At 45.2% G+C, this 27,969-nt stretch overlaps 2 protein-coding genes across 5 annotated transcripts in view; one reads left to right on the forward strand and one right to left on the reverse strand.

Moving 5' to 3' along the window:
• Window positions 1-12,714, forward strand: part of UPK1B (uroplakin 1B) — a 31,012-nt gene extending 18,298 nt beyond the window's left edge. Inside the window, exons 4-8 of one of the 2 annotated variants that reach the window (XM_066347133.1) lie at window positions 1,179-1,253; window positions 1,900-2,022; window positions 4,556-4,735; window positions 7,268-7,351; window positions 11,811-12,714. In XM_066347133.1, the coding sequence (XP_066203230.1) occupies window positions 1,179-1,253; window positions 1,900-2,022; window positions 4,556-4,735; window positions 7,268-7,351; window positions 11,811-11,861 (513 nt within the window). In that variant the 3' untranslated portion in view covers window positions 11,862-12,714. The remainder of the gene's footprint in view (window positions 1-1,178; window positions 1,254-1,899; window positions 2,023-4,555; window positions 4,736-7,267; window positions 7,352-11,810) is intronic. The other variant, XM_066347134.1, reaches the window with a different exon arrangement.
• A 7,537-nt stretch (window positions 12,715-20,251) lies between these two features.
• Window positions 20,252-27,969, reverse strand: part of B4GALT4 (beta-1,4-galactosyltransferase 4) — a 65,393-nt gene continuing 57,675 nt past the window's right edge. For all 3 annotated transcript variants that reach the window (XM_066347775.1, XM_066347776.1, XM_066347774.1), the window contains 2 exons: window positions 24,749-24,853; window positions 20,252-21,186 (listed from right to left, as the gene is read on the reverse strand). In XM_066347775.1, coding sequence (XP_066203872.1) covers window positions 21,054-21,186; window positions 24,749-24,853 — 238 coding nt within the window. In that variant the 3' untranslated portion in view covers window positions 20,252-21,053. The remainder of the gene's footprint in view (window positions 21,187-24,748; window positions 24,854-27,969) is intronic.

Here is a 27,969-nt window from a genome sequence, read left to right on the forward strand (position 1 = left end):
AGCTAATACAGGGAGGAAAATGTTTTGAGGCCTCTGATGGTGCTCCTACTGTTTACCCTGCAGCCAAAGCTGTTCTCTGGGCCTAGTGGGTAGGACAGCAGAGGGTCCTGCTGGCGGGGGCGGCAAGGAGAGCAGTGTTCCCTGCATTCCCCCACCGACATGGACCAAAGTACCCCCTCCCAGAAGAACACAAGGACAAAAAAAAGGCTGCAAGGCTTAGGAAAGCAAAGACAGAACACTTTTTTTTTTTAAGTGAGAGACAGAGACGGGCAGGAAGGAAGAGATATGAGAAGCATCAACTTATAGTTGCTGCACTTTGGCTGTTCACTGATTGCTTTCTCATATGTGCCTTCACCGGGGGGACTCCAGCCAAGCCAGTGATCCCTTGTTCAAGCCAGATGAGCCTGTGCTCAAGCCAGCAACCTCAGGGTTTCAAACCTGGGTCTTCAGAGTCCAGGCCAATGTTCTATCCACTGTGCCATTTCCTGGTCAGACTTAAAGACAGAACTCTTGCAAATAGTCATCGTTCCAAATTCAGAGGTCATTTGTTTTTCAGATATTTTCCAGACATACCGTATTTTTCGCTCCATAAGACGCACAGTCATTTTCCCCTCCACTTTTGGGGAGGAAAAAGTGCATATTATGGAGTGAAAAATACAGTAAATACAGGCAGTGTGGTGTGAGGGCATCGTGTGTGCGTGAGCACATGTGCAAACACATACACACACACACACACACACACACACACACACACATCCAGCTCATTCTCTTATATTTGTTTTTCTCAGTTCAAATAGAAATGCAAGATACTGCACTGAGAAAGCTCTGTATTCAATGGACATTTGTTCTCTGTGAAAAAGGAGAGAACTGAGCTAATGAACACCAAGTCTTGCTCCCAGTGGCTGATCAGGGAGGGTTTGTTGAATAACTACATGGATAATTGGATGATTATATTTATATGAACATACAGGGGTGGGCAAAAGAGAGTTTATAGTTGGAGTATGCAAAACAGTTTATTTTTGTATTATTATATATTTATTAATTATTATATTACTAATTATTATTATTAACCTACTTTTGCCCACTCCTGCACTGAAAAAAACATAACAATAATTTGTTTTAAAAACTCTTCCTTTGGAGGTAAATGTAACTTTTTTTTTAATTTGCTTCCCTTCCAGTATTTCATTCTGATGTTTATTGTGTATGGCTTTGAAGTGGCATCTTGCATCACAGCGGCAACACAACGAGACTTTGTGAGTACAGTCACCAAAACACAGAGCAAACTGAGGCTACAAGTCATCCTTCGCATCCTAAGATAGTAGCTAATAGCCCTTACTCCATGTCAGGCACTCTACTATGCACATTAACAATAAATACTTCATTTTATTTAATCCTAACAACCCTATGAAATAGGTATTATTATTGTCATTTTATAGATGAAAAAGAGAGAGAGAGACCTCGTGAGGTAAAGTAACTTGTCGAAGGTTCCACAGCTAGTAAGTGGGAGGGAAGAATCCCGAGTCCAGGTGTGTGACCGCCCAGACCCAGGCTTGTCGCCTGATGCTCTTCCCCACTTTGCCGGAGCCACTTGCTCCCCAACAGGATAATCCTCAAGCCACCACATCTGAGACCTCCTCGCAAGTCGGCTTTGTCTCTTCTTCTCCAGCCCCCAGGCTGAGCCACCCTGTAATGCCTGTCCACCCTACTCTCACAAGGATTTCTTTGAAGACGGGGATTTCTCCGTCTTCAAAGGACATCAGCACCCCTAGTCAGTGCCTCTGAGCACAGTTTTACTCCTGGACAGTGTTCCGTGCCCCCAGCAATGGGCTAAGCAAGCCGCTTTGCCTCCTTGGGGATGTGTGCTAACTCCCCTTCTCGTGTTGCCTCCTCTCTCCGTAGTTCACACCCAACCTCTTCCTGAAACAGATGCTGGAGAGGTACCAAAACAACAGCCCTCCGAACAATGATGACCAGTGGAAGAACAATGGAGTCACCAAAACCTGGGACAGGCTTATGCTCCAGGTAATGTCCGCGATATAGGAAGAAGCCATTTTGTACCCAGCCCAGTCTCCAGGGGTGCATATATGGTTGGAAATGAAGTCAAAGGGTGGGGACCACAGACTCTAAGACAGTGGTCCCCAACCCCCAGGCTGTGGACTGGTACAGATCTGTGGACCATTTGGTACCAGTGTACAGAGAAAGAATAAATAACTTACATTATTTCCGTTTTATTTATATTTAAGTCTGAACAATGTTTTATTTTTTAAAAATGACCAGATTCCGTGTTACATCCGTCTAAGACTCACTCTTGATGCTTGTCTCGGTCACATGATACATTTATCCGTCCCACCCTAAAGGCCGGTCCGTGAAAATATTTTCTGACATTAAACCGGTCTGTGGTCCAAAAAAGGTTGAGGACCACTGCTCTAAGGGATTTCCTTCACAAAGGGACTTGACCTAGGCAGGTTTATCTATTGCTCTTATTTACCAGCAGGGGTCAGGAGTTGTACCCACGACTCATTGGGACCCGTAGATCTACATTTTATTTCAAACCAAGATGTTGATTAGCTTGCATGTATAGAGATAATGACATTTCCAGAAATTTGATTAATCACACACTCTGCCTCTTAGAATGCAGGCATCACCTGCATTAAAAGAAAAATGTTACTTCCTCTGCCTCACAGAGAACTCAAGTGGCAATTCCTGTCTGTTTCACCTATTTAGTACCTTTTCACACCTACGCACTAGTCCTACTAAGGACCAAAGGCTATGACCTGACTCGATCTTTACCTGGCAACCATACCTCATACCTAAGTTTACCTCAAATACCATCAAAAGTTCAAGTCTTTCAAAATATCCATTATCGCCCCCTCGGTTGCTGTATGAATATAAATTCTTATCCCCTACATAGCCTAACTCTCACACTGCCCCCAAGCCACTACCCCCAGCCCATAGTCTGTCATCAGCAAAGTCCCTTGTGGCCTTCACCCTTCTCTCAACTCTCTTTACCCTCTATCTTCTATAATGTCTTTCATTTACTTTAATATTCCTATTCCAATAAATGATTTTTACCCTGTTTGGACCTTCAATTCACTGGGCACTTTTTCACTTCCTATTACTCTCTTGTTAGCAAGAATTAAGCTCTTCAAGTGAGAGTATAAATGCTCACACATTTGAAAAATCTACTTACCAACTTTTTATAGCCTAGTCTAAAATAAGCACGGCTCAAACTTAACCATCTTTTCCCAAAATGCTCAGGTCAAACTACAGGATGATTATTTTCTTTTTTTTTTCTTTTTTTTTTTTCTTTTTTTTATGTATTTTTCTGAAGCTGGAAACGGGGAGGCAGTCAGACAGACTCCCGCATGCACCGGACCAGGATCCACCCGGCACGCCCACCAGGGGGCGATGCTCTGCCCCTCCGGGGCATCGCTCTGTCGTGACCAGAGCCACTCTAGCGCCTGGGGCAGAGGCCAAGGAGCCATACCCAGCGCCCCGGCCATCTTTGCTCCAATGGAGCCTTGGCTGAGGGAGGGGAAGAGAGAGACAGAGAGGAAGGAGAGAGGGAGGGGTGGAGAAGCAGATGGGCGCCTCTCCTGTGTGCCCTGGCCGGGAATCGAACCCGGGACTTCCGCACGCCAGGCCGACACTCTACCACTGAGCCAACCGGCCAGGGCCTGATTATTTTCTTTGTTAAGATATTTTCCATAATTTAGTGACAAAATAGAACATACTTTAAAGATAGCTACTTATCATCATGTTTACTTGAATATATTTAACCTAAAACTTGAGAGATGCTTGTAGGTTTAATTTCTTTCTTTAACACACTCTAGCAGAATTTATAAAAAGGAAGTAAAGTGATATGAATAGTGCTTTATCCTCTATCCTCAATTCTGTGCAGTGTAAGAATATTAGTATGTGTTAATTGATCTTTCCAATGTAGAGGCAGAGCTGTGTGTCACAAGGTTTAGATTATTTTTCCAGTTTATTTTCTCCCATTACAAAAGGAATACATAATTACTGTAGAAAATGTTAAAAATATAAAAAAGTAAAACCAAAAAATTACTCATAATTTCTTCACCACTAGAAATTTTAATTTTATGATTCTCAATTTGCTCATATGGAATGACACTAATTACAACTCTCTCACATTGTTGTATCAAGATATTAGTATTTCTTAAGTATTAATATTTATTGAAGGTTTACTATGGGCCAGTGTAGTAAACTTGCTAAGTATATTAACTAATTTAATCTTCACAACAACTCTATGAGGTGGTACTTTATCCCAATTTTACAATTAAGGAGTTTGAGGTGTAAAGAGTTAGATAACTCGTCAAAGGTTACGGAGCTCACTAATGGCTAGTAAAGTAATAACTGTAAAAGCATTTTACAAACTCTAAAGATGTAAGTTATTGATACCTTCACCTCTCACTGGAGGAGTTTTAGTAAATGTAAAAGATGGTACACTTTTCATTCTTCATAAAACCTCAGTTGCTACATTGATGCTCTTATAAGGGCCATGGAAGAGAATGTCGTACCTCTCATGTGCCAACAGGATAATTGCTGTGGTGTGAACGGTCCATCGGACTGGCAGAAATACACATCTGCCTTCCGGAATGAGAACAACGATGCTGACTATCCCTGGCCTCGTCAGTGCTGTGTTATGAACAAGCTGCAAGAACCACTCAACTTGGAGGCCTGCAAACTAGGAGTGCCTGGTTATTTTCACAGTCAGGTGAGTCTCTCCCCTCCCCTCCCACCCCCACCCCAAGACCTGCCAGAAGTTTCTTCTGCTTTTCATGAGGAATATACTGGTTCTCACATTAATAGAATGTGAGAATTGCAATAGCAAAATACCAACTTTGTTTAAATAAATATGATTTGGACAATGTATAGAAATGGTATCTCAAAAACTATTTGCATTAAACAAAGATTTGCTCTATTTTTGCAAAATGTGAATTGGAAAAAATGATATGCAAAACAATGTCTTGCCAGTTTAAAGCAATGGCAATCGCTGAGGGTAAATGCTGTAATTACATATCCACATTCCTTATTCAGTAATAATATAGGATAGTTTCTCTTTTTTTGACAGAGACAGAGAAAGTCAGAGAGAGACAGACAGATAGAGACAGCAGACAGGAAGGGAGAGAGATGAGAAGCATCAATTCTTCGTTGCAGCTCTTTAGTTGTTCATTGATTGCTTTCTCATATGTGCCATGAAGGGGGGTGGGGGGGCTCCAGCCAAGCCAGTGACCCCTTGCTCAAGCCAGCAATCTTGGGCTTCAAGCCAGTGACCTTTGGGCTCAAGCCAGCTACCATGGGGTCAAGTCTATGATCCCATGCTCAAGCAAGCGACCCTGCACTCAAGCTGGTGAGCATATACTCAAGCTGGATGAGCCCGTGCTTAAGCCAGTGACCTCAGGGTTTCGAACCTGGGTCCTCTGCATCCCAGTCCGATGCTCTATCTACTGCGCCACCGCCTGGTCAGGCTAGGATAGTCTTAATAAAACAATTCTTTGGGTAGAAGGTTATTTTATATACAGATGGTTTTTTAAAAGTGTTTCCAGCCTAATGAGATGATATAATGATGATGGAAACTAACACTTACGGAGTCCTTACTAAATACCAGACATTGTTCCAAGTGTCATACATATATTAACTCATTTAATGCTCTAAAGGGATGCCAATATGATCCCTATTTTATGAATGAGGAACTGAAATATAGATATGCCAATAAGTACCTTGCCCAAGGTCATGCAGCTAGTAAATGGAAGAGTCAGAGTTCAAATGCCTGTAGTCTGGCTCCAGAGCCTAGACTCTAAGCCAAGAAGGAACTTGGAAATATCCCCCAAAAGCCCTGAAGAAAACTCTCATACATGTATGGTCAGCCTCTGAAGTGCTGTGCACTGCTTTGCAAGCAGTGGTGGAATTTAGCCAGTTCTCACCAGTTCGGCCATTGGAGGGAATTGAGCAGTGATGTGAAGTGATCTGACTCATCCCTCTGTCACGTATGAAGACTAGCTGAGTGCCAAGAGCGCACGCAGGCCCAGGGAGACCAGTTAGAAGGCTATTGCAGTGATCCTTGAGTAAGGACATGGTGGAACCAGGTGGTAGCAGGAAGTAAGAGGTGTTTGGATTTGAGATATATTGTAAAAGTAGACCCAAAAGGATTTGCTTAAGTATTTGATGTCAAATAAAAGAAAAACAATGAAAGACAATTACAAGATTTTTTTATTTGCATATATAGGTGAGTGGAGGTGCCAGTAACATAGATGAAGAAGAATTGGGGAGAAATCAAGGCATAGCAAAGGCAAGGCATGCCAGTGGATTAACAAGGGACCGTGGCAGGCTTAGAAAGGACAGAACATCAAGTGGCCTCCGGTAGACACTGGCGGGGCCAAAATTTCAAGGTCAGCCTTTCGAGGACATTTTCTTGTGAACTGCTGGGGCTCAGAGAACCAGCCTGTATTTTGCATTTCCTAGGCATTTCCTGTGATTTCAAGGGTTCTGATAAAGGTCAATCAGAAAGCGAGTCTAGCTCTACCCGTGTCTACAGAGAGCAGGTCTAGCACTTTGCATGTTGACTGGGACAGAGTGTGCCATCTATGAAAACTTCCTGGGTTATGGCCTGCATGAATGAATAATTTGATGACTAAAAAGTGAATCACACTTTTGCAAACACACCGAGGCTCTTCAAGTTTTCACTAGAATCAATAAAGATACGTTGAAATATGATGCCAAATGAAAATTTAGAAAGCATGGTATAAGGGTCTCTTTAATGATTAAAAAAAGAAATCTCTGGTTTTCATAGACCAGAAACACTTTTATTCAAAAACAAACAAATCAAAAAGTAATTGGGCCCCCAAACAAATCAGGAATAAAATATTCTGGAAAAGAAGATATTCAAATTTTATTTAAAACACTGTACATGATCCACATATTCAATATGAAAAAGAATGGTAGGCTGAAATAGCACTGCTTTTTTTAAATAAAAAAAGCTTTAATTGGAGGTAATTACCAAAAAAAATATATATATAGCAAAACTTTCATTAGTTAGATTGAATGTAAAGACACAAATAAGTATGGTGTAAAAGAGTAGTTCAACAGGATTATTTCTGTTTCCTGGGCAAAGCACTGTTAATAACTGGCTGTCCAAGTGGATGTGGATATAGCCTGGTTGGGTTAAACTGGCCTTTGATTCACGTAGCAGTCTGCTTCCCCACTGTCTCCTACATCTTTCTTTCTGGTTCCACTCACACTCCTCCAGGGCTGCTATGAGCTGATCTCTGGACCAATGAACCGACACGCCTGGGGGGTCGCCTGGTTTGGATTTGCCATTCTCTGCTGGACTGTGAGTATTTCCTGGCCTATGCTTTACATATGAGAAAACAACAGGAAAGACTCTGAGATTGCCCCTGATTAGCCCGACACTAGACTGTCTGGAAACAAAACCTCGGACCTGAGGGCTAGTCAGGAAGCTGCTGGCACCTGAGCAAGGACAGTGGATTTCCTTGGCAGATAGGGGGTTACCTTCCCCTGCCAGGGAAAAGAGGCGCCCTGTTCCTTCTCCTGTGTGGTTGGATGCACTTGCCTGCCCTGCCAGGTCTCCAAGTCTTATCAACTCATTATAGTGGGAGATCAAAGACAGCCATCTATCTAGATAGCTCTCACCAGACACTAAGCTGCCTCACTCCTTCCAAAGAGCTGCCTCGGCCAGTCTCACCGTCCTCCCACCCACAGTATTGGATGCACATGCAGCAAGAGGGTGGTGTGGTGGTTCTCAGTTCTGGCTGCACACGAAAACCTCCTGGGGGAACTTGCAAAAGCAAAGCATGCCTGGACCCCAACCTCTGAGATTCTGCTTCAGTTGATGGCCCTCCCTGGCCAGATAGCTCAGTTGATAGAGTGTTGGCCTAAGCACAAAAGTTGCTGGTTCAATCCCTCCCTGGTAAGGACAAATACAGGAACAGATCATTGTTCTTCTCTCTCTCTCTGTCTTCCTCTCTTTCTCTCTCTTCCTCTCTTTCTAAATTTATTGGTTTCTTTCTAAAACCAATAAATTTTTTTAAAAAAAATCTAATTTCCAGATAATTCTAAATTGCTGTCAGGATTAAGGAAGAAGCCCCAAACTTTTGGTTTCAGAATAGCCTTTACTCTCTCAAATTATTGAGGTCTTCAAAGAGATTTGCCTACTGGGGCTATCTTCATTGGTACTTACACTTGGAAAATAACAGAAATTTCAAAATAACTTAAGTTTTTTTTGCAGGAGAGAGAGAGTGAGAGGGGAAGGGAAAAATATGAGATGCATCAATTCATAGTTGGTTGCTTTAGTTGTTCATTGATTGCTTCTCATAGTGCCTTGACTGGGGGACTCAAGCTGAGCCAGTGACCCCTTGCTCAAGCCAGTCACCTTGGGATCATGTTGATGATCTTGTGCTGAAGCCAGCAACCCCATGCTCAATCAGGTAAGCCTGCTCTCAAGCCAGATGAGCTCGCGCTTGAACAAATAACCTCGGGGTTTTGAACCTGGGACCTCAGCGTCCCAGATCGATGTTCCATCCACTGCGCCACCACAAGTCTCAAGCTCAAAATAGTTAATAATTTATTTAAAATAACAATAATAAAACAATGGCATGTTAGCATTAACAACATATTTTTGTGGAAACAATGACTGTTTTCCAAAACAAAAAAAAAAGTGAGAAAAGTGGTATTGTTTTACATATTTGAAAGCCTCTTCAATGTGTGGCCTAATAGCAGACAACTGGATTCTCATATTTGCTTTGTTAGTCAATCTGTTATAATATGGTGCTTAGGTAGAAGGATTTGAAAAAAATCCATCCTCACACAGACATGTAGTTGAAAAAGACAGGAATGTTTCTTCCCATTATTTTTGTTTTTATTTATTGATTTTAGCCAAAAAGGAAGGGAGAGAGAGACAGGAACATCAATCCATTCCTGTATGTGCCCTGGCCAGGGATCAAACCAGCAACCTCTGTGCTTCGGGTAGATGCTCCAACCAACAGAGCCATCTGGGTGACAGAAATGTTTCAATAGCCTTACCTAATAATGATAAGTGTGAATATTCTTCTTTGGTATTACACAAAACTTAACAAGTAGTGTTCTTAAGAGTTAGCTGCAATATAGAATCTAAAACTATGTCAATGAACTTTTCAGACTCTGTTACATTGGAATACATTACACTGGTTTGTTTTGCACTTGACATAAATCTTTTACCTACTCTTGATTCAATAACATTATGCATTGGTTATTTAGGAAAATCTTGGTTCACTATGCTATGTAGATCCTTCAAATGCTGGTCGATTTCTTTACGCTATACCAAGAAATCACATTCACTGCTCGCTATTGCCATGTTGGAAAAGGACATAAGCATTGGATGCTATCAAGCTCGTGGTGACAAACACTAGTTTTCTGATTTTCTTTGAAAGCTCAAATTTATCACTGGCTACAAATATTGTCAATTGTTTTTCCTCAATGTGACAGACTCATTTTGTAACTTTTCCAGGAACTGTCTGCCAAACACCAACTCTGAATAACCATAGCTGGTCTGTTAGTCATTTTTTCAAGTAAGAATGGTGTTTCATGAAAAAAATAATTACTTCAGTGCACAACTCAATCACCCAAGTGTTCCTCCTCAAGACAACCATATTTCAATTTGCAACCAAACCGCTCTACACATACTTCCTTTCTGTCGTATAGAATAGCAACAAGATGTGCACTCAAAGGTGAACATGTAATAAAATTAGTCAGTCCGACTGCTTCATCAGGGACAGTCTCAAGTAAAACCAGCTCTTTCCCCTGCAAGTGCATAGCAGCGAAGAATACGACAACAGCTAAGACAGCTTAGCGCCTCCACTTTGAATCTTGCTAAGCTACTGGAAGTTTTACCTTCCGCACTGCCTGTGCACCATCTGCCCAAATGCGAAAAGAGTGGAAAGGGCCAATGAAGTCTTAATATTGTCATGCAAAAATTCTTGCTGGGTATGGGGGGGTCCTCAGATGTTTGTGCACCACACTTTAAGAAATGTTGGGTTTGGGGTAAGAAACTGAGTGAGGCAGGAAGGAAGGGAAAATTAACTTTCAGAGGTTTTTTTATGATCCCTCAATTCACCCCCTAAAGGGCCCCGTGACTCCCTGCACATGTGTCTAGCTGGGAACTGCTACTTTATGAGGTACTGGTCTCTGCCCGAAGCCTGGTAACCAGCTGCTTTTTGTATCCCCAGTGCCTAGCAGAGCATATAGTAAGTGCTTGAAAACCTATTGAATGAATGAAAGATGGGAACAGTGAAGTTTCTATTGCGCCATGCTAACAGGAACTATATAGGCTCATGTTTAAAGTCTTCTGAGGATCTTAGAACTCCAGACGAGTTGAAACCTTGGATATTTCTACAAGCATCAAATGGACTGTACTCTGGATCTCGTAATTCCCTTGAAATTCAAAATAGGAAAGGGAACTAGATCTGTTGGAGGCCTGCTCTAGACAAGGCATCACGTCAAACATTAAATCCCCACAACAGTAGCCGGGTAGCTGCCCAGACTCCTATCTGACAAGGAATAGAGAAAACCAACAGGGTTCTTAAGACTTGCGCTTAAGAAGAGCTCCTGGGCATGCCCAGTTCACTGCTACTCACAGAGGGCTTCCCAGCAGTGGTTAAACAGATCCGCTTTGAAGCTGACTGCATGAACTTGAGCCCCAGCTTCTCCACCTGCTAGTTCTATGACCACAGGAAGTTACTCATCTTCTCTGTGCCTCAGTTTCTTCACAGGGTTTTGGAAGCATTCAAAGGTGAACATTTAATAAAATGAGATGAGTTAGCAAGTTATTTCAATAAACATTAGATGCTATTATCACTTCATTATCTCATTCAATCTCCTAACTCTGAGATCAGTAAAGATGTTTTGGGGGGGGGGGGTAATTTATTTATTTATTTTTTTTATTTTTTTTTTAGCAGGAGACAGAGAAAAGAGGAAGGGAGAGAGACAGGAAGGAAGAGAGATGAAAAGCATCAACTTATAGTTGCATCACTTTTTGGTTTTTAGTTGTTCACTGATTGCTTCTTATACATGCCTTGACGGGGGTGGGGAGCTCCAGTCAAGCCAGTGACTCCACGCTCTAGCCAGAGACCTTGGGCTCAAGCCAGCAACCTTGGGCTTCAAGCCAGTGATCTTGGGCTTCAAGCCAGCGACCTTTGGGCTCAAGCCAGCGACCATGGGATCATTTCGATGACCCCACACTTAAGCTAGGGAACTTGTGCCGTAGCTGGTGAATCTGCACTCAAGCCAGATAAGCCCTATGCTCAAGCTGGCCAACTCAGGGTTTCCAAACATAGGTCCTCAGAGTCCCAGGTCAGTGCTCTATCCACTGCACCACCACTGGTCAGGCTGACGATGGTGTTATATTACTTTACGGATACAGGGAGAGCATGGCAGACCTGCCACAGAGCCCAGGTATTCTAACCCCTTACCTGAGTCGTATATCTTGAGTTGCTTGGGGGGTAGCTGTTCAGGTCACAAGCATTTTGTGGAAAAGAGAGAGTCTCCTGAGAAGAGAAGTTCATACTAGAAACAGGAAACCCATATTCTAAAATGACATATACACTGTACTAGAAGTAGGAAATTGCTGGAGGGTAAAAAGTCCTGACGGGAAGGAGGAAGAATTTCCAAGGGGGCAATATTATCCTTAAAAATCCAGTATCACAAAGCCTGAAAGATCCTAATGTCATCTTGCCCCCAAGTATTAGATGTTCCTAAACCAATTTCTTTTTTTTTTTTTTCTTTCTTTTGTGTTCTAGTTTTGGGTTCTCCTGGGCACCATGTTCTACTGGAGCAGAATTGAATATTAAGAATACAATGTCGCCACAGTCCCACCTTCCCCCAGTGACTCCGGATTTGGTGCTGGAACTGCTCTCTCCTAATAGTCGCATGTGTGCCCCACTGGAACGTGTGTACTCTTCCTCAGGTTTCCAAGTCGATTGGTATGGAGTTCCTGTAGGCTCTCGGGCTCCTGAAATTCTCACCACCACCGTTTTTACCCTGGTCTAGGATTCTACAATACTTTTACTGACTGTGGGAGAGAGGGAATTTGGAAAGTAAGTAATAAGTACTCCCATCCTGTTTATTTTTAATTTAGGGGCTTAAAGACATTCACAGGAACCTGTGTTATCACAGCCAGCCAAGTCTGTATTTGGACAGCACATGTGCCTGTATTTCTCAGTACTTTACAGAAGACACCTTTGAAGGCTTTTATTCATCTCAGAATTGTCATGTGAAAGGACTAAGGAAAGGGACCAAAATACATCTTTTGCCTTTTGCTCTGTGGGGCTCTCACTTTCAGAGACTTGGGTGCTTCTTGAATGCCACCCTGGGATCCTTTTACTCTCCAGGACAATGCCCCATCTCGAGTTCACAAGACTAACATTTCCTCTTGGACATTGTAGAGTGATATGTGTTTAATAACCTCAACCTCCCACTAATTAAACGTTTGTGGGCCTTTTGGGACAAAGTAGGGGGCCTGTTATATGTATTTACCAGTCTCAACTGGAAACAATTTTCAAATAGAGAAGCAAGCCAGCTATTAGATAGGTGATCTATGGTGATTTTTGTTTACTGTTAAAACATTTCTGTTCTGAACTATGTTTCCATTTATGGCCCGAAAGGAAGTTCCTGTAACTCAACATCTGTCTAGTCTAATAAATAAAGGGCTTTTAAATATCTTCCTTTCTTTCATTTTTACCAGTGTCCTAATTCATCATATATGAGTCTAACAAAATAAGTTTTCCAACAGAAGAGCTTATTAGGCTCATGAGATAGAAACTGCAATAGGGCGTGGCTTCCTGCTGAACAGCAGTAACCCTGCTGTACAGTTACACGGTTAGAATGTGTGCGTTTACCTTTATTCTTCGCTTCTACTGCAGTCCACGTAAGCCCAGGAGCGGTACTAGAGCGGCAGCTTCTCAAATCCTTTTCTTCCTGCCCTTGGAAGCAGTGGAACCGTTTCTGATTCCAACTACTGAAAATGTACCTGTCGTGTAGGGTCCTACTCCCAGCTGACTCAATCACAGGGAGTACCCTAATACCACACCCCAATCAGGTTCCCGTGAGTCAGGCGAGCCCTGGGACGGGGAGAACAAAGCGGGAGCAAAGGGCACACCTCTACTCTACACCTGTGGGTAAAGCGGAGGCAGCAGCCTGATCTGCGTTCCCCAGGATGGGGGCTGAAGGTTCGTGTCCTGACAACAGCAGCTTGTCCTGCCCCGCCTCACCTTGTCTCTCCAGGATAGGGCTTGAGTGTCAAGATAAATGACACCTACACTTGGCTGAGAAGGTTCTGTCCATGGTCTTTTAGAAGAGGGGAGAAGAGAGGAGAAACTTAACTCTGCGCAAAGCTCTGAAACTTCTCCTTCCGCTCCCCCTTCTCATGCACCCCCCTGCGTTCTGGTGCTTTTTTCTTCTACTGCTGACTAGGTTTCCCATCATCCTCATACCGTCCGCTGGCGGAGCATGCCCCGCCCACCGCTGCCTTCTCCTCCAGAGCTTCCTGCTTCACATACAAAATTCCGTTCTCCTTGTGATTCGATCTCGACTAGGTTAGGGTAAAAACCTTTTTGAAAATTAAGTCATACTACGGGGTGAATGATAACTAGTCCCCCCCACACCCTCTTAACTTTCTCTATAAGGCTTTTCCTTGATAACTGAAATTGACCTCTAATTGGTGGAATCTGAGGCAGCCATGGGAGCAAGAAAGTCTATTGTGAGGAAGACAGCCCACCTGCTGCTCCTTACATCTTACCCCTACCTTCCCTATCCAGATGTAACTAGAACGAGAATGGGTCTTCAGTTGGCTGCCACCCCAGACCCCCTCCAGCTCCTTCATGGAAGGTGCCAATTCCACTGTAGATACACGTGGACAGGCTCCGCTTCTCCCCAAACCAAATAAGGCCCTGAGCCCAGATACCCATTATGTCCAGGCCCCCAACACGTGGGGAGGACACACCTTTCACCTAAAACAGATCCGGGCCCGACGATTCTCCTACAGGAAGTGCAGCCATTCTGGACTCGCGTGCTTCCTGCTACAGGGTCTTCAGTTTAACCTCAGGGCAGTTTCCGCTCTGCCCAGTTCCTGCTTCCGTCTGTACCGGCCTTCCCTGGGAGCCCAGCCTTCCCCCTCTTCCCTGTGGCATCTGACACTGAAACGGGAACTCACAGAGAGACCCAAGCTACTGTTCGGGGTGAGAACAAGGCCCAGGTTCACCAAAGCCACCTCCAGCCTCACCAGATCAGGTAGGAGAAGGAGACTGGAACAGCCTGGTTGTCGGCAGGTTGTGCTGAGTTTAAGAAAGGCCCCGACAGGCCCTGGCCGGTTGGCTCAGTGGTAGAGCGTCGGCCTGGCGTGCGGGGGACCCGGCTTCGATTCCCGGCCAGGGCACATAGGAGAAGCGCCCATTTGCTTCTCCACCCCCCCCTTCCTCTCTGTCTCTCTCTTCCCCTCCCGTAGCCAAGGCTCCATTGGAGCAAAGATGGCCCGAGCGCTAGAGTGGCTCTGGTCTTGGCAGAGCGACCCCCCGGAGGGGCAGAGCATCGCCCCCTGGTGGGCAGAGTGTCGCCCCTGGTGGGTGTGCCGGGTGGATCCCGGTCGGGCGCATGCGGGAGTCTGTCTGACTGTCTCTCCCCGTTTCCAGCTTCAGAAAAATACGGGAAAAAAAAGGCCCCGACAAAGCCACTTCCCAAAAATCAGAACTAACTCTGGGGTAGGTTTTTCCCAGTTGCAACACTGTGCTCTCTCGGTTGGCCATTTCCTCCCCCAGATTGCTACTCAGGCTCCTGGCTGGCTATTTACCCTGAATGTTAGAAAGCCCACTGCTCACATCATCGGCTCTCTAGCTGTTTTTCCCACCAACTGGAATAAATAGGGACTGCTTCTGTTCCAAGCAGCAGATCAGGTACTCTTCTGGATACCCATAAAGAAAAAGAAGGAATAATAATAGGCATGTGAATCTGAAAATCTAATCTCCTCTCTTTTCTACCCCAACCCCAACCAATCTGATTGACAAGCTGGGCTGTGGTTGAAGAATTGAAAACTGAGCTGGTTTCTCATTTCTATTGACTGAATAACTTCCTTTCTCCTCCTGCATCTACTATTTCCTCTAGTTTCTCTTTCCTGCTTCACCTCACCTAGATACTTATCATGTCCTATACATGAGACTAAATCAAAGAAAAAACCCAGAGGAGGCTAGTTGTAAGCTATTGAGTTTGCTTTCATGTGTGACATTTTTATGATAAGGCTCAAGTGGCCACATCCAATGAGGTGATCCAAAAATAAATCTTGGAAAAAGGCAGCATTCCTGGAAAATTCACAGTTCCCAGACCCTTCTCCAGCCCTCCCTGCCCCCAGCCCCCAGCCCCCCCCCCCACCAACTCTCAACACACACACACTTGAAGGAGACAAACAGCCAAATACCGGGGTTAAAGAGAAATGCTGCCATCATGCCCTACTTCTTAGTGGCCTCTAGTCTGAGTTCCTCTCGGAAAAGAAAAGAGGCCCTGGCATTCAGAAGGCAGCCTGGCACTCACAACCAGGCCACGCTATTCTCCTACTAGACATCACAAGCTCAAAGAATCCCAACCTCAGATAAAGTTACCCTGGGACCAACATAAAATGAGACAAAGCAAGGCTACTTCAAAATCCTGTCTATTTGCCTTGGCCGGTTGGCTCAGTGGTAGAGCACTGGCCTGGCGTGTGGAAGTCCCAGGTTTGATTCCCAGTCAGGGCACACAGGAGAAGCACCCATCTGCTTCTCCACCCCGCTCCCTCTTGCTTCTCTCTCTCTCTCTCTCTCTCTCTCTCTCTCTCTCTCTCCCCCCTCTCTCTCTCTTCCTCTCCCGCCCCCTGCAGCCATGGCTCAATAGGAGCAAGTTGGCCCCGGGTGCTGAAGATGGCTCCATGGTCTCCGCCTCAGGTGCTAAAAAATGGCTCCAGTTGCAAGTGAGCAAGGGCCCCAGATGGGCAGAGCATCGCCCCCTAGTGGGCTTTCCAGGTGGGTCCTGGTCAGAGCACATGTGGGAGTCTGTCTCTGCCTCCCTTCCAGCGAGGGAGGGAGGAAGGAAGGGAGGGAGTGAGGAAGGAGAAAGAGAGAGAGAGAGAGAGAGAGCAAAAATTAGTGACTGCTATGTATTTACCTTTTGTAGCTCTATTTTTTTCCTAGTCTCTCCCTGTGGATAAAATGTATTAAGATTCACAATCACAGAACTGCCCCCACTTTCTGACACTGTCCCATATAAAGCACACCTTGCTTCATCAGACCCTCCCTAGATGATCCAACCCAAGCCCAAATGCAGTCACAGGTTCTAACTCACTTTCCTGAGATACCTCATTGTTCCCCATGGTATGTTCTCACTCACTGCAATGAGTCATAATCACAGTTTATTTATCTGCAGATGTGCTCCCGAGGGTCTTTGGTTGAAGGACATGATACTCTCCAAATAAATGCCCATCCTTCTTTCCTCTCTGTGCATTTGTTGTCTGTTACCATGAAGTGGTTAAGATGAGCTGTGGAGGCCACAAGCTGGCTCCACACCCCAGCTCTGCAGGACTGTGGCAGGTCCCTCTGCCTCCCAGAAACTGCTTCAAGGAAACATGTCTGTCCTCACAGGGAACTGGAGGGAGTCACAAGATATGTAAAGTATACATCAGATTGGTTAACAGCTTGTAGAGATACCAACAGGACGTTGTACCATTATTCTGGTCAGAAGAACTCTGCTTGGCCCACAATCCCTGGGGACATGCCAACTAATGTCATCTTGCTTCAGTGTATTGCAATCATTTTAATAACTATATATATATATATATATATATATATATATATATATATATATTGGCCTAATTATTGGCATACAATTATGTATGCTCTCAAACAATAGCTATGAGTAATAGCTTTTCAGCCAAACTCCTACTCAATAGTGGAGGAATGCACCAGGGTCAAGATAAGGCATTTTAATGGATACATCTCAAGTTCTGTTTATCATTTTTAGCTACAAATGTCATCTCTGCCCATGCTGCCTTCACAGAGAAATCTCATAATCTCCTGACAATGCCATATTCAGAGGGGAAGAAAACACAAACAAGATAATCGGAGTCAAGGGAGACCTGGGTTCAAGTCTTATTTCTTCCTCTTACCACTTTGGGAAGTTAACCTGACTTTGTTTTCTCTTTGCAGTATGCATATACCTACAGAGTGACTGGAAAGTTAAAATAAAAAATACAGGGAAGTTGAGTAATAAGAAGCAAGCATTCAATTATTATTATGCTCCATCGATTCCCAACCTCTCCCCCAAGGTCCAAAATTACACACACACACACCTCACACACACCACACACCTCACATGTGCACACAAGGTTCAATTTTGTTTGCATTTTCAACTTCAACAGTTGTCATTGGGAACAAAGGGGCCTTTGTCTGTACAGATATGCTTCCAGGGGGTGGGGAATCTCGGCCACATCTTTGTAAATACTTTTGAGACCTATCGGGCCCTTTCAGCAGGCAAAAGATGATCTTCAGGGTACTTAAAACCAATCAGGGAGGCAATAACTTAAATATGTACGGTACTAAAGAATAGACTTTTTAAAAAAGTATTGCAATGTGATTAGCAAAAAAAAAAATTATGAAATGTACCTGACTGTGCTCCATCTTGTGGGACACGTTAATGGCTTTTGACAGGGACTGTACATAGAAAGGACGTGGGGAAAGGGGAGGTTTCAAGGCGGGCAGAGAATCTCGTCTCGCCCGAGAGTCTACTCACAGAGCGTTCTGGAGCCCCAGGCACCCTGCTGAGAGGAGCCTGAGTGGAAGGGAGGGTGCTTTGGGCAAAAAAATCCAGGATGTCTGGAAAAACTTCGAAGAGACCAGATGAGAATGGAGCATACTCCTTAGGGCCCTGAAGAAACCAACCTTTTCTAGGAGATAGACAGGGATATAGATTCAGGAAAACTACCTCGAAGAATGAGAAGCCCACATGAAAAAATTACTGTATAACAATCTTGTAGTCAAAAGACCTGAGTTTGTGCCATGAGTCTGCCACTTCCTAGCTGGGGGACTAGTAAGTGGCAAGCCCCCACTTGTTAACCCCCACTTCCTGACCTACCCTACTTATCTCAAGATTCTACAGGAGCAATAAAATACACGTAAAAACACCACAAGCCATAGAGCAGTATCGAGAGGTAGTGTGAAAAAAAAACCATAAAAACTTTAAAGTAGCACAGTCCTCATGCTAAGTATTGTGATGTCCAAATAGACTGCACCCACATGACGCTTAGGAATTATGATGTGCATATCTACCAAGTCAGAGACCTTGGCCTCTTTGTGCCAATGACAATAAAAAACACACAGGGTGGGAGTTAGGAGAAAGCTCAGCTCCTGGGAGGACACGCCGCCCTGCCCAGCTGAGGGAGGCAGGAGGACGGGGACCAAGCAGGCAGCCCCGTGCCCCAGCCAGGCGCTGGGCTCCGACTCCCAGTGCACGTAAAGGGGCACAATGGCAAAATACAGGCCTTAAGTATCTTCCACCTCAAGAAGTTTCATAATGAGTCATTTAAATGACCTGTATATTATCTTGGTTGAAAGAATTATCTGAAGAATAGTAACAAGCCTAGTACAGTGATTACTAATATTTTTTAAAATGCAGATGCCTTAATAGCTGAATATGCACAGGGAGTTTCCAAAGGATAATAACTATATATCATTTTCACTGAATGAGAAATGGGTTCTCACAGATAAATCCTCAAGTTTGTTGCCCACATTTTTCTCCCCCTTTACCCTCCCCAACCATGACCAGGGACCACAGCCTCCCAATTGGGGACACCTGGCATAGGCTGTCGGCCATGACAGTAGTTCAGTCTGTATGTTATTACAATTAAGATCATTGGAACAGACCTGACCAGGTGGTGGTGCAGTGGATAGAGTGTCAGCCTGGGATGCTGAGGACCCAGGTTCCAATCCCAAGGTCGCTGGCTTAAGCACAGGCTCACCAGCTTAAGCATGGGCTCACCAGCGCTTGAGCATGAGGTTGCTAACTGAAGCATCACTGACCTCACTCTATGGTCACTGGCTTGAAGCTCAAGGTCATGGGCTTCAGCAAGGGGTCACTGGCTCAGCTGGAGCCCCGCCCTCACCATCAAGGTACATACGAGAAAGCAATCAATGAACAACAAAGGTGCCACAACTATGAGCTGATCCTTCTCATCTCTGTCCCTGTCTGTCCCTCTCTCTATCACACACAAACACACACAAGATAACTGGAACAGAATGCTAAAGAAAGATTCTACAGAAGAGAGAGAAAAGCAAGAGGCAGAAAACACAAAAACCATCATTCTTTCTGTGCTAATAAAGATAAAAAATTAAAAAAGAACTTTTACTAGTCTCTACTGAGTTAAAGGTAAACCAGACCAGCCCTAAAGCCATCATGTCGATAAAATGTACTTTCCTTTCAAATTCTCCTTCCCACATGGGCGTTGGCTGCTGTCTTTCCTGGGAGCCGCATTCCCCCTGCTTCTCCTGTTTGGGAAGGATGTTATTTACACTTTTTGGCTGGCACTCATTCATGTTAAAGTTTAACAAAATGTCACATAATACTGATGGACTGAGAGACCCTGGGGCACACTTGCACAATACTTCCTTAAGAACATCCACATCCACATTATTTGTATTTCCATTCACTTTTGCAAACAAAATACTTTCCTTCCTGTTGTCTCCATGTCCATCTCCTCTGACTTCCTTAGATTATACTCCCACGTCCCGGCCCCCTCCCCAGGAAGCTCAGTGCTTCTGGTGGCTTCTCTCCCAAATCATTGCCACTACTCAAGTCCCGGCCACGGCCCCACCATCCTTCCAAAGGAAAGGCTTCCCGAGCGCTGGGCCCCAGCCCGTAACCAGCCAGGTGTGCCCGGCAGGCCAGCCCTGCTGCACCCACTACTGATCATGAGAAAGGGGCAGGCACAAGACGATGAAGAGGAAAAACCATGAAGAGGCCCAGGAAGGCACCTGCCACGAGCCCGCCCGCAGCTGGTCGCACAGGCAGCTGAAGAACAGGAGAAACAGAGGGTGAAGAAGACGGAGTGGGAGGGCTTGCTCTTCGCGGTTTTGTTTTTAAGTAGTTTATAGGATTCTGGATACTGAAATAAACCCATCCGTAGGCCTCACACAACAGTAAGAAACAAGATCAAACACCCAAAGCTTTTTTTATATTTTACTGCAGAGGTATTTTCGATGTATTATTAGTTAATGTGCAATTTGTAAACTAATTCATATCCCACATGTACAAAATCATTTTACAAAAAATGCTTAAAAAACTCGTAGACAAAGTGTTTTCTGCTTGGGTCCTACTGGAGAGCGCATCCAGGCGCGGGACGCCACCCACGCAGTGTTGATGAGCAGCAGCGGCAGCCGGTGTAGCCGTGGCTGCCTCTCCGTCCCACACTGTCCTCCCGCCACCTCTCCAACCCCCACGTTCGCTACATCTCGGTTCTTCACCTTTCTCCCGTCTTCTGCTGCTGTCTTCTTTCGTGGGGCCCACCTCTTCACAGAGGACCGTGCAGGATGAGTGAGTAACAGAAATAGATCTTCGTACCTTTCTCCCTCCATTGAGAACAATTCTGGTTCTCTGAGACATTCAGCGATTTTATATCTGGTGGCCTTTTTTATCCCACAATGTATCACTTTGTATTTAAATATATCCCCTTCAATTAGCATTCTCAAGTAAGCCTGCACCATATCCACTGAGTTGTGCTTTCACACTTAGTCCTTCAAATATCTGTATTACAGTATTTTAACCTTCAGGATCAAAACAACTATGAGAACTGTTTGTTACAATTGTTTTACATTCCATCTCACCAGGAGCTCTACTAAGAAACTACAAAAAGGAAAAATCCAGCTGGACAATTAGCTGCAACAAGTTCTTAACATGTGCTTCTAGGGGAAGGCTCTAGGCCAAAATTATTGCGATCAAGTATTCAGTTCTTCCGAACATCGCCAGACATTCCAGCGTCATGGGCCAGACCAGAAATCCACTGTGATGTTGATATATAAAGGATTGTAATCCACAGACAGTAATCTATAAACACAACTGTTCAACCCATCTGTTCTCCAGACTCGTGACACCTGATGTAAGAGTTTCATCCTAAAGATGAAAAGAACAAATGTGAACGGTAACACAAGAATTTCACATATATTTCCATTGCTTTTCTTCTTGCCACAAAATTTATCAAAAGCATCCTGGTAAATTATTACACCTGTTGGGTTTCCTACTGCAAAAAAAAGTTTATTTTCCCTACCTAAGGTAATGACACCAATGGCAGCCATGTATCCATGTGTCAGACCTCATGCAAGACCCTGAGGACCAAGGACAGAAGGGATGTACAGGTATACTGATGCGATGTGACAGATGTCATCACTGCTAAGAGGTCCTCGGATGAGCTTCAGGGGATCATGATCCTCCAGTGCTGTTGGGAACACCGTCTGTATGCAAGGAGGACACACAGCTTTCCTAACCACCTCCAAGAAAGTAGGGATGTATGTAGAGGAGGATGAATTAAGGGGTGCCTAACTAGCGTCTGAAGAGGGGTCAGAGGGAAGGAAAATTTGAGCTTTCATTAAGAGGAGAGGCCCTGGCCGGTTGGCTCAGAGGTAGAGCATCGGCCTGGTGTGCAGGAGTCGCAGGTTCGATTCCCGGCCAGGGCACACAGGAGAAGCGCCCATCTGCTTCTCCACCCCTCCCCCTCTCCTTCCTCTCTGTCTCTCTCTTCCCCTCCTGCAGCCGAGGCTCCATTGGAGCAAAAGATGGCCCGGGCGCTGGGGATGGCTCTGTGGCCTCTGCCTCAGGCGCTAGGATGGCTCTGGATGCAACAGAGCAACACCCCAGAGGGGCAGAGCATCGCCCCCTGGTGGGCGTGCTGGGTGGATCCTGGTAGGCCGCATGCGGGAGTCTGTCTGACTGCCTCCCCGTTTCCAGCTTCGGAAAAATGCAAAAAAAAAGAAAAGAAAAAAAGAGGAGAAATTCATTAACTGAAGAAGGTGAGAAAAGGAACAGCCAGAGAAACCACCCTGCACTGCGCACAGGTCTGTAAAACTGCAGGACGCACAGAAGAATTAGTGACTGCGTGCGGGATATGGGAAGAGTGGGTGGTGAGCTGGGCTGGCTAAGAGCCTCGCGGCGAAAAGCAATCCATCTCAGTTACAGTAACAGTATGGAAGGACAGCAGGAGCACAGTGCTGAGCTAAAAAAGTCAGAGGAAAATAGTACAGCATGGTTTCATTTATATGAAATTGGAAAACATGCAAACTAAACAATATTTTGTATCGAGATACAAATATATGGGAAAACAAGAAAACTGAGAAATAGCACAAATAATTACAATTATCACAAAAATTCAGGAGATTGTTGCCTCTTGGTGTGGGGAGGGGCAGATATGGAATTAGGAAGAACCACCCCGGGAACAGCCATAAATTGGGTGGGGGCACCATTAGTGTTCATGGTATCAAGAATCTACAAGACTTTTTCATACATTTTATAAGTATTCTTTTTCATCTATTCAATAATAATTACTTTTTATTTAAAGAGGTAAATGCATGCCTATGGTCAGAGACTAGTAAGACATGTGGAAAATACAAAGAGCTGTTTGTTAAAGTGGTAGATTCTAACAAAAGAGCTAAAAGTCTTTTAATATTGTTTTAAAATGTAAACTCTAACAAAAGGACTAAAAGCCCTTTAATGCTGTTTTTAAAGTTGGAGGGAAAACAGAGCAAACCAACATAGACTCTTCAGTCATAGCCACATACAGAACTGGCTTATCTTTCAGGGCCCCTTGGTGAGAGGGCTAACGCCTGGGCCGGAAGTACAAGATGAGCCTAGAACAGCTCATCCCACCAGAGTACAGGGAAGAAAGCTACAGGACGAGTGCAGTTATATCATAGGACTCAGGAGTCAGCATGAAGAAGAGTCCATTTGCCGAAGACGAGACAAGCCAAGCACTTGAAAGAATATTGATCACATCCTGAAGGTAACCAGGTGGCATCAGCTCATCATTTTCAACAGTGAAAACACAACGCTAATTCCTTCCCTTTACTCTTTTTCTTTCTTTTTTTTTTTTTTTTTCATTTTTCTGAAGCTGGAAACAGGGAGAGACAGTCAGACAGACTCCCGCATGCGCCCGACCGGGATCCACCTGGCATGCCCACCAGGGGCGACGCTCTGCCCACCAGGGGGCGATGCTCTGCCCATCCTGGGCGTCGCCATGTTGCGACCAGAGCCACTCTAGCACCTGGGGCAGAGGCCAAGGAGCCATCCCCAGCGCCCGGGCCATCTTTGCTCCAATGGAGCCTTGGCTGCGGGAGGGGAAGAGAGAGATAGAGAGGAAAGCGCGGCGGAGGGGTGGAGAAGCAGATGGGCGCTTCTCCTGTGTGCCCTGGCCGGGAATCGAACCCGGGTCCTCTGCATGCTAGGCCTACTCTGCCTTTTTCACAAGAACTGTACCCCAGGGTACTCAGAGACATGAAGAGGGCAAGTCCTTCTCTGCAGAAAGGTCTATCTAACAGATGCAGAAGGAACGACAAACTGTCAGCATTCTGCAATCCCTGAGTCATAAATTGAGGCAACAATCAGCAATGGCTGCTAAAATCATTAGGTGAAAAGCTGATGGGGAACCTCATAAAGAGTGACTGGGGCTGACAACACCTGCACCCACAGATCCGACATCACAGAGCCACACCAGACATCCCACGCTGCTGTGATACAAGAGGAGGTGCACGGCACCATCTGAGAAGTGTTCTCGTCCCGACATAGCACTGAACTCTGCAAGCCCACAGCTCTGACTCCCAGTTCACAAGGAAATGCAGGGATCAGGGGCACCTCCATGAAGTTTCACCACTGGAACGCCATCAGAAAAATGACTTGGTTTGTTCAACAAATAAACTGCAATGGAATTTACAGATTAAAAGGAATCTACCGATTAAAAGAAATTTCAGAGAGATCGTCCAAATGCAATGTATGGACCTTTCTAGATCCTAATTTGAATAAAACAAGTGTTTCTAAAAAAGCATCAGGGAAATCTAAGCACTGATTGGATATTTGATGATATTAAAAAAGCACTGTTGGCCTGACCTGTGGTGGCGCAGTGGATAAAGCGTCGACCTGGAAATGCTGAGGTCGCTGGTTCGAAACCCTGGGCTTGCCTGGTCAAGGCACACATGGGAGTTGATGCTTCCAGCTCCTCCCCCCCCTTCTCTCTCTCTGTCTCTCCTCTCTCTCTCTCTCTCTCTCTCTCTGTCACTCCTTCTCCTCTCTAAAATGAATAAATAAATTTTTAAAAAATTAAAAAAAAAATTTAAAGCACTGTTAATTTTATTTTAGGTATGATAATGGTATAGTCGTTCTTTTTAAAAGATTTTAAGGATACATATTGAAGTATTTACACATGAAATGCTGTGACAGCTATGATTTGCTTCTAAATAATCAACAGAAAAGAAAAATGTCAGAGAAAGAGCAGAGGCCATGAATGAACCTGGGTACGGAGCACATGAGGGTACATTATATCACTGCCTCTATTTCTGTGTCTGTTTGAAAATTACCTCCATAGAAAGATTTGAACAAAATAAAGTGGCTCATCTGACCAGGTTCAGCAGCGTCCTTATTAACAGAAGAGGCTAAGTGGGCAGCCTGCCAGCCACGTGAAGCCAGGACTTACCGGTCTACATTCACCTCATTGCCTTGGTCTCTGGTATGGAAGATCATTGTGTATTTACCCACGTCGGGCATTGGCCGAACTATTTTCATTCTATGAAGCTCAACCCTAAAAAAATAACACAGGTAGTATCTTCTTATTTCATCTCACTTATTTACCAGTAGGCACTTAAAAAGAATCATTTGCAAAAATTTGCACATGTGTGTACACACACACAGTCACACATAGCTTGATTATTTAGGTATCTAAAAAAATTTTTTTTCTTATAATGTTGGGTCTCAGGCAGTAAATCCATAAAACAAATCACATTTAACATTTACTTTGAGGTAAAATACTGAGAAAGTACATGCACTAAAACATTATGACATAAGGCATAAAAATGTCTAATCACTATGTTGTACACCTGAAATTAATATGATATTGGGGGATTCCAAGATGGCGATGGAGTAGGCGGATGTTCCAACTGCCAACTCCCAGGGCCAAAATGGATTATAACTTAATTTAAGAACGATCATCTTGAAAAATCAACTTCAGACTAAATGAAGAGGAGTCCATAACCAAGGAGTCCCAGAGCTACACTGAGACTGGCAGGTAGGATGGGCCCTGCTCCCAGGAACCAGCAGCGGCTGAGTGTCCGTAGGGATTCTCACTGTGGAGTGTCCGTAGGGAGGTCACCTTGAGAGGTGTGGGTCCTAAGCCCCAGGCCCGGCACCACAGCCTAGAGCCCCAGAACCTTGCAGAGGCGCCCACACAGCGTTTGGTGGTAAAAAGAGCTCAGGTTTCTGTCTACGAGAAAGAGATGGAGCTCTCAGAGACTCAGGCTCTGTCTTAAAGGGCCCATGCGGAAAATCTCAGTCACAGCCCCTGTGGAGGGAGGGCTGAGAAGACTGGAGCTGGGTGAGGAGAGTGTGAAGTTGGAGGCCCAGGGAGGGACATTATGGGGGATGGCCACTAGAACCCCTGTGCTGAACCATTTTCTAATACCGTAGTCGCCATCTTTCCTAGGTGGAGTAGATCCCTCTGCACAGCATCAGCCTTGAGGAAAGCGACTGCCTTATCCTTGGGAGTTTCTCCTGCCCCACCCCATGGAGGCTGGGCCATTCTGAGAAGTCAGCCAGGAAGCAAGGGGTGCATCAGTGACTCAGTTTTCTGGCATTGAGAACGGAGCTCTCCCCTGCACTCTCCTGAGTCTATGATTGGTACTTCTGCCTCATAGGAAATGTAGTAAACACTTTCTGGACTGCAGACAGACCACACCTCTGGGTCTCAGAGGCCACACCCATCAGACTCCTGGGGACCACACCCTACTGAGATCTGTGAAGAAAGTCTGGACAGACTGATATTTGGTGCCATGGGGTAGGGGGCGCACCCACCAACCTTCCTAATCCCTGAATTGCCCCAGGCTCTATACTCTACCAGAGGTTTTATTTCAGTGGCCAAGCCCAACAAGCAGCCAGCAGACAGAGGCTGCAGGAGGTGGGTCTTAGTGAACCTGGGCCTTTGCTGACCTTCCTGAGGTCCAGGATGCGTAAAAGCCAGCCTAGGTGTGCAGCTTGGCATTATCATGTGCACCTGGGCCCAGCAGAGGCAGCTGCAAACTCTGGTTTGCTTGTAGCTCCAAGGTTGCTGAGGGCCAACCAAGGGCACTGTCCTCCACTGGTCTGCACCAGGTTCCCTCCAGGGAGCCCCAGGGCCAGCACATCCGGTGGCCAGCTGCAGAGAGCATCAGTCTGGGACCTAATGACCCTTTCTGGTCGTATATCCTACAGGAGGACTCTTTGGACACTGGGCCCAGCTGAAGAGAGCTCAGCTTTCTGTGATCAGCACCAGCACAGCCGCTCATGTGCATTGGACAGGGTGGAGCTTCACAGTCAGCTGGCCCAGGGCCTGGATATCCTGCCCTGATGGGTTAGATTCCACAAAGGAAGGTGAGAGACGCTTGGAGCACAGACATTCAAGGTGTGGGTTCCCTGGAGCTTATTATTGGATCCAGTTGAAGAGCTTATCCACTTTCTGGGGGCGGAGTTAACCCCAGGGGAGGACTCTCTCAGTCTTCGTCCCTGAGACCCAGGTCTCCCCAGCTGGAAGAACTTCTTCTACAGAGGGGACTGTCAGCCCAACCCAATCTGAACCTGCTGTTCATCCCACTGGGGAGATAGAATTGGAGTATCCAGCAGTGTCTGAAGAATTAGGCTCTGGAGTGCGGGCCACTTTCCCCGTATTGAGCTCCTGACCAAGAAACCCCTAACGTTATAGGTTGGTTGAGGTCCCACTAACGTTATATTCCCAATCTCAGTTGCCCTGACCGATGAATCTTTCAACTTGTAGAGGGGTTGATAGAATGAGGCCAGTCTGAGCCCACACCACAGTCTTTCTACAGAAGACCCTGTGGGAAGACCAGGCAGCTGTAAGAGGAGGTAGAGCATCTGAAAAATGGAGGCAAATCTTACAAAATTTGGGGCTTTTATGGAGCTGCTTGTCATCTCTAAGTAAGAGGAAATTATCTTTATACACTGGTTGGCCCCTCCCATAGTACCCAGGCACAGAAAACGCAGACATAAACAGCAAACAGAGCAGTAGCTCCAGACAGGTGGTCTGCAATGGGTTCTAAACAACTGCTGACACCAACCCAACAGGACCCAGAACCAACACAACCAGTAGTGGGTGGCAGAAAGCACCAACGCTAGACTGACTCATCTAGCTACACTAGCGCATGCCCAAAGGAGTCCAGCAGGCACCAGACACTGTGGAGAATAAATACGCCCAACAGGACAGACACTGCGCAGCATCTAATACATATGATCAAGGCTGACCCTTAGAGCCAGCCAACCTGAAGGGATAACCCCACCCAAGAAAGGACTAACTGCATCCAATACAACTGGAGGGTAAATATTACCCTCAAGAAGCACTCCTAGAACAAGGAGCTCAGGTGGCCTGGAGGTCAGTACCACTTGAGCCCATCTTCCTCATAAAGTCATCACAGCAAATTTCAAAGTCAGAACAGTTACCTAATACAAAGACAAAATGGGAAGACAAAGAAATATGACCCAAATGATTCAACAAGAGAAATCCTCAGAGAAAGAACTAAATGAAGTGGAAGAGTTTAAAATAACGGTTATTGGGATGCTCAAGGATCTTAAAGCAACAATGAATGATCATAATAAGAACTTAAAGAGACAGCAAGCATCAAAAAGAACATTGAAATAATAAAAAAGAATCAGTCA

The sequence above is a fragment of the Saccopteryx leptura genome, chromosome 8 (assembly GCF_036850995.1).
Source record: "Saccopteryx leptura isolate mSacLep1 chromosome 8, mSacLep1_pri_phased_curated, whole genome shotgun sequence".
Lineage (NCBI taxonomy): Eukaryota > Metazoa > Chordata > Mammalia > Chiroptera > Emballonuridae > Saccopteryx > Saccopteryx leptura.